Source organism: Lemur catta, chromosome 14 (assembly GCF_020740605.2).
Source record: "Lemur catta isolate mLemCat1 chromosome 14, mLemCat1.pri, whole genome shotgun sequence".
Lineage (NCBI taxonomy): Eukaryota > Metazoa > Chordata > Mammalia > Primates > Lemuridae > Lemur > Lemur catta.
Window position 1 is genome coordinate 9,609,690 of NC_059141.1, and position 6,338 is coordinate 9,616,027.

Consider the following 6,338-nt stretch of genomic DNA (forward strand, 5'->3'; position numbering starts at 1 on the left):
TCATGAATATATGTGAAACTTGAACAACTAAAGACTTTTTTTTTAATTGATAAAAGCTTATTAAATTCTCAGTTTGCCTTTTTTTGGTCTGCCAGTAAATTAAGTAGCTTGCTGAGATAACTAGCAGCTAAATATAGCTGTAGTGTTTCCTGGTTGTGTATTCTATGATTTAATAAAATTACCCAGACTAGTTATATTGCTATAGTGAACATGCAACTAAAGTGTCCTTCATCTTAATCTGAAAGTGAACAAGATTTCATTATGAGTTCAGTTAATGGAAGTTATTTCATATTAAATGGTTTTTAAAATATAAAGCTACTTATCCAAATACACCATTTAAAAAATATGTCAAACAGACAATTTTATAATAAAAATGAAGTGAGTGCTATCTTGATCCAATTTAAGCCTCAGAATCGTTCTCCCTTTTCCCTTCCATGTTCATTAAAAACAGCAGCAGAGATTCTTTGGCACACAAGGAAATGTTTCCTATTTCATAATTATTTTGAGATTATTTTGGTGATGTGTTTCTGACTGCCATCTTTGCTCTAATAATCTCTCTACTAGCATTTCCCCCTCATGCCATTCCCACTTGATTTTTATGTCTGCCGGCAGTGATAGGCTAAAATGACTTGCCAACTTAAGCCAAAGCTGTAAACCACAGTTGAAGTAAGTCTTTCAATAAAGACTAGACTATATTATAAGTTGCTTTTTCTTATTGTCGTTTATTGCATAATTATTCCTTCCAGGCTGCCATGAAATAAGCAATTTGGTTTTCTTTTATCAGTAAGGTATATGGAGTACGTATATATTCAGGACTTATTTCTGTTCTATGTAAGTGTTAAAAGTCCATTAGCTTTGTTGAATTATAATTTTTTTTTCTTTTAAAAATGTTAGTAGATTTAGGGGGTACAAGTTGAGTTCTGTTACCTGTATATATTGTATAGTGGTGAAGTCTGGGCTTTTAATGTACTCATCACCCAAATAGTGTACATTGTACCCCATAGGTAATTTTTCCTCCCTTACCCCCTGCTTTGTTGAATTAAAATTTAAGCTCTGGGCTGGGCGCTGTGGCTCACGCCTGTAATCCTAGCACTCTGGCCGAGGCAGGCGGATCGCTCAAGGTCACGAGTTCGAGACCAGCCTGAGCAAGAGCGAGACCCTGTCTCTACTAAAAATAGAAAGAAATGATCTGGACAGCTAAAAATATATAGAAAAAATTAGCTGGGCATGGTGGCACATGCCTGTAGTCCCAGCTACTTGGGAGGCTGAGGCAGAAGGATTGCTTGAGCCCAGGAGTTTGAGGTTGCTATGAGCTAGGCTGACAACATGGCACTCTAGCCTGGGCAACAGAGTGAGACTCTGTCTCAAAAAAAAAAAAAATTTAATCTCTGGATATGGAGAAGTAGAAATTTGTATTCTAAAAATATGCTTTATCGAAGATTAATATAGTAAAATCTCATTAATTTGAAGTACTCAAATATGAAAACTATCATGTCTAGGTTGATCTTTGGTAGTATCTGTAGAGATTATATGCTTGAGAAACACGGAAAAAGTAGAGAAAGAACTTAATAAAACGTCTGGACACTTTTCTAATAGGTATGCCCAAATTAATTTTCCCTATTAATTAAAAGTCAGTATTTGGGCTTCTTAATACATTATATCATTGACTGCATTTTTAGTACGCAATGGAATGATGCAAAAACTATTTCTTTTAGACTTTTAATACTTTTATAAGCCTTCACTCTTAAGTGATCTAAATGAGGGAGGTTTTGCTTAAATATGTATTCTGCTGTTTAGTAGTAGTGAAGTATCCTAATGATTATGATCAAATAGGTTACTGTGAATTAGATTGCCATCTATTCTGTTTTTAAACAAGGAAATTATGTGACTAATTATGACTAAAATTGTGTTGTTCCAAATTGCAGTAAGTTAGTATGGTGTTTAAATGCTATATTAGTATGAAAACTGGGCTCCCATTTTCTACTTAAATTGACCTTATTTTGAAAGATAGTGCAGATAGGCTATAATTCATAAGGTACTTCGTGCAAATATCTCTTTTTAGGGGCAAGAATGACATTTGGTTTTAGAATTACCTAAATGTGGAAGAAGTTAAGTTTATATCTAGGAAATAGGGTTGGAGGGAACTGTATTTGTTATTTTTACCTTAAGGGGAAAAAGGTCCTAATAGCAATTGACCCTTTTATACAATTAGGCTTTTGTTTGGGGAAAGAGATTAATCTACATAACTTTTATGATGGTTTTTAAAGAAAAATATCAATTAGACTAACAGTTGACAAAGGAGTGTATCAAAGAAATGATTTCCTTAGTGTTTTAATTCCAACTCATATCTTATATTTTAACTTTTCCAGTTTGTTGCACTTTTAAAAATTCACTAACTATTGTTTCTCTGAGATGTTCCTCTGGGGAAGTGATCCACATCTAATGTCTTGAAGTTGGCTGTGAAAGTTTGCAAACATGAATAAAACTGAAGTGCCTTTGGATAGCCGTTAGAGGACAGCCAGGGTGACTGTATGCTGAAAAGTAATCTCAGAATTGAGCTGTCCAGGTGTTGATTTTGCAGCTGGGCTTAGCTTGCCTGTGGACCTCTTTTGACTATCCTTCCTTCATTCTTGTGAACTGACAAGAGTTTTGCAAAAAGCCTGTTACCGTGTGGTGCTGTGGAATTGTGGCATTTTTAAGGTAAAACAGATTTTGCTATATACAGCCAATAGATACCATAACTTCCCCAACTGTGATTTTTTTTTTTTCTTCTCCTTGTTCCTCTATCTTTCGTCCTTAGGTTTGAGTATAGGAATGAAGAGAAGTCTGAAATTATCTGGACAAAATGGGCATGAAATATGTAGCCATATGCAACTGTGCATGTTCTGAGAATTGATACTGTATAAACTTCAGGTTTTCACGTCAGTTCATTTTAATGGTTAAGAGTTGTGAATTCAGTTGTTCCATATGTGGTTTATATGATGCCTTTTGCTCACAAAAATAAAGCTAATGCATAAGTCTTAGCTAAGAAAAAAATATCCAGACTACCCATTTAATCTTAGTTCGCTTCCTTTTGAAAAGACTAAACTTGAAAAACATTTCTAACTAATTTTCTTTGGCTAGGTAATATTTTTAGCATATGGCACAGCTCACATCTTGTTTAATGAGGCTTCGGATTGGAAAAGGAGTGGTGACTCGGTAATGAAGGAGGGGAAAGCCCTGATTCAGGAGCACATTGACGTGAGACTAGTCTGACCACTAGGCAGCCCTGAGCAGGTGCAGTGAGCCATGCATGTATAATCGTGTTGGGTGTTGGTATGTAATATGTTACTGGTTTAAGACTATGCTCATTTTATCAAGAAGACTAGGAGGCTCATCAGGTTATTGAAAATAAAATATTACCAATATCTTGGGTGTTAGATGGCCCTGATAGTTTCTTTTCAGTTTCCTTTAGAGTATATTTTTATTTACTAATGTGGGTTCTACATGTGTAATAGAATGTTAGGCAAATGCTACCTTTTAAAAATACCTTTTAAATCTACATTTAATTAATTATACTCGGGTATATTTCATTTTTAAACATGAATAACTTCTTTCCCTGATTGCTTCATTATTTTTATATCTTTGGTATATGTCAGTTTTAGAATGAAAGTTGTCTGGGGGCAGGGACTTTTTGTTAACTACACTAATTCTAGGACCTATAACCCTAGAATTATAGGCATGTGGTAGCTCTTGGCATGTGATAGATGTTTAGTAAAAGTCGAATGCATGAATGTGATTGAGGAAGTGAAAGTAAACATGTATTTTAGCTCCCTCTTAAAACCGGAACACCACCTGGCATTCTACTTGAATAGAACTTGATCAGATTAGGTTCTTGTTAAAATGCAGGTGTGGGGTCTCCGTGGTTGCGAGTGATGGTAGTCTCAAATAAAATTAATTGGCTGGATTCCTTTTTTCTTCTTCCCGGCTTTGACTTAGGAGAAGGAAACTTCACTGGCCATTGTAATATAAATAGTTACATTAATTCTTTAAAAACATCAATCTAACACATCTAGCCCCAAAATTCCTCAGTGACTTCCCATTGCCCCACCATAAAACCCCAAGTCCATGACTGGGCTTTACAAGCTTGCTCAGCTGGGTGCCTGCGAACCCCCACCCCGACCCAACTGCCCTTTCTCCCCCATCTCCTCCTTTGTGAACAAGCTCCCGTGGGTTCCTTCTGTTCACTGAGCTTTCCCAGCTCAGGGCCCCTGCCTATGCTCTCAGCCTAGAGAAGAGCTCTTCTCCCACCATCTACCTACCTAGCTACTCTCATCAGCTTGTCATTTTTTTTTTCCAAAAAGTCTTCCCTGACTCTGCCCATCTCATCTAAATTAAGAATCCCTCAAGTTACCCTTTTCAGTATCTCTTCATGTTTTTCTTTATGGCCCTTGAAATGGTAGCTGTATGTATGTGTGTGATTATATGCTTGATGACATTCTACCAGACTGCAAACTCCACAGGGCTTTAGGGATTTTGTCTGTTATTTACCACTGATGGCCTAGTCCTTGTGCCTCCGTATTAGATGCCTAATGAAGTTGTAAAGTGAGTAAATGAGTATACATGAGATAAATTTGCAAACACATAGAGATAAGTAGCAAAAAATAAAAAATAAAGTATGCCTGGGGCCAGAATGGAAATAGATACACTGTGTTCAAAATTGGATGAGCAGGCTGGGCGCGGTGGCTCACGCCTGTAATCCTAGCACTCTGGGAGGCCGAGGCGGGCAGATCGTTTGAGCTCAGGAGTTCGAGACCAGCCTGAGCAAGAGCGAGACCCTGTCTCTACTAAAAATAGAAAGAAATTATATGGACAGCTAAAAATATATATAGAAAAATTAGCCGGGCATGGTGGCACATGCCTGTAGTCCCAGCTACTCAGGAGGCTGAGGCAGGAAGATCACTTGAGCCCAGGAGTTTGAGGTTGCTGTGAGCTAGGCTGATGCCACGGCACTCGAGCCAGGGCAAAACAGTGAGATTCTGTCTCCAAAAAAAAAAAAAAAATTGGATGAGCAGTCTGGTCACATCTGTTATGGTAGATGCATTGGTGTAGGAAGCCTTATTCGATCACTCTGTTTTCCAAGGCACAGTTGCTGCATTTTCCATGTTGTGGCTTGGATATCTCCCTATGTCAAGTGGGCCACTGAGAGTGTCTCCTGGCAGCCTAGGGTAGCTACTGCTGGGGGTGGGAACTGCTGAATTTTCAGCTGTTTTGGGGAACAGGCAAGTTGGCTTCCTCTAAGGAGCTTCTGTTGGGGCTCCTGAAGGAGCTTATGGTGGAGGTTAGGAAGGAAATCTCCAAGAGGGAAGCCAGTCTGGGTGCAAATGCTTTCCTTCTCCCCCATCATGCCTGTCTCCTTCTACTTCTCTACTAGTGCAAAGTCGTTCACTCAAATTGCTACCATGTTTATTGCCAAATGAGCAGGCCCTGACTCATCTGCTCCCTGATGGACTTTTCATTAGGAATATCTAGGTTGGGTTATTAGTGAATAGAATAAGGCCAGAGTGTTTAAAAGAGATAATAAGTAGAATTTTGAGAGTCCAGCATCACCTTCTACTGGGACTCAAAGATCCAGGAGGAGCTTAGAGCTATGACTAGACTGCCAATGGACCCAGCACAAAAGTTTAACCCAACCTGGACCCCTGAGTCTTCTCAGATGCCCACTGAAGAAAATTCCTGGCTGGGCACAGGGGCCCACGCCTGTAATCCCGGCACTCTGGGAGGGTGAGGCGGGATGATCACTTGAGCCCAGGAGTTTGAAGTTGCAGTGAGCTATGACGATGCATTCTACCCAGGGTGACAGTGAGACTCTGTCTCAAAAAAAAAAAAAAAAAAAAAAAAAAACTTTGCAGGAAGATTCAGCAACCTCTCATCCCATCTGCTCAGAAATGTTAATAAAGATCCTTAGAAACTTTATTCTCAACCTTGGTACCATATTCCCTTCCCCTCTACCAGAACGTTGAGCTCAACAGCAGGACAGAAAAGATCTTTACAGGAGATCAGAGAGGGCTTGCCCTACAGCGGGAAAGGAGTAAGGACCTCGATTATTACCCGTGCGGAAAGAAAGGATGGCAAAACTGAGATACCACTGACTCAACAAGTTTTCTCAGATTGAAAGAGAACTAACAGACCCTGGGCTTAAAGGAGTTAGGAATGAATCAAGAAATGAGCCATTCAAATATGGCTGCAGTTACTGCCTTTATCATAGACAGGAGCCTTCTGAGAGTGCTAGAATGGAGAATATTATGACACAGCCAATTTAGCCATAAGCTTCAGTCTTGCTTGTACTGTTCTTTCTT

At 38.8% G+C, this 6,338-nt stretch overlaps 1 protein-coding gene across 1 annotated transcript; it reads left to right on the plus strand.

Annotated features, from left to right (window-relative positions):
- The first annotated feature begins 5,609 nt into the window (after positions 1-5,609).
- DPPA3 (developmental pluripotency associated 3) lies at positions 5,610-6,338 on the plus strand. The gene is made up of 2 exons (XM_045567896.1): positions 5,610-5,752; positions 6,150-6,338. Exons 1-2 carry the CDS (start codon positions 5,630-5,632, stop codon positions 6,300-6,302), a joined length of 276 nt encoding a protein of 91 aa, XP_045423852.1. The 5' UTR covers positions 5,610-5,629; the 3' UTR covers positions 6,303-6,338.

Excerpts from the sequence above, each read along its gene's own strand:
- DPPA3 (XM_045567896.1), top strand. The coding sequence starts at position 5,630 with ATGACTAGACTGCCAATGGACCCAGCACAAAAGTTTAACCCAACCTGG. Across the intron at positions 5,753-6,149 it reads CCCACGCCTGTAATCCCGGC|ATTGAAAGAGAACTAACAGA; the intron begins ACTCTGGGAGGG and ends AAGTTTTCTCAG.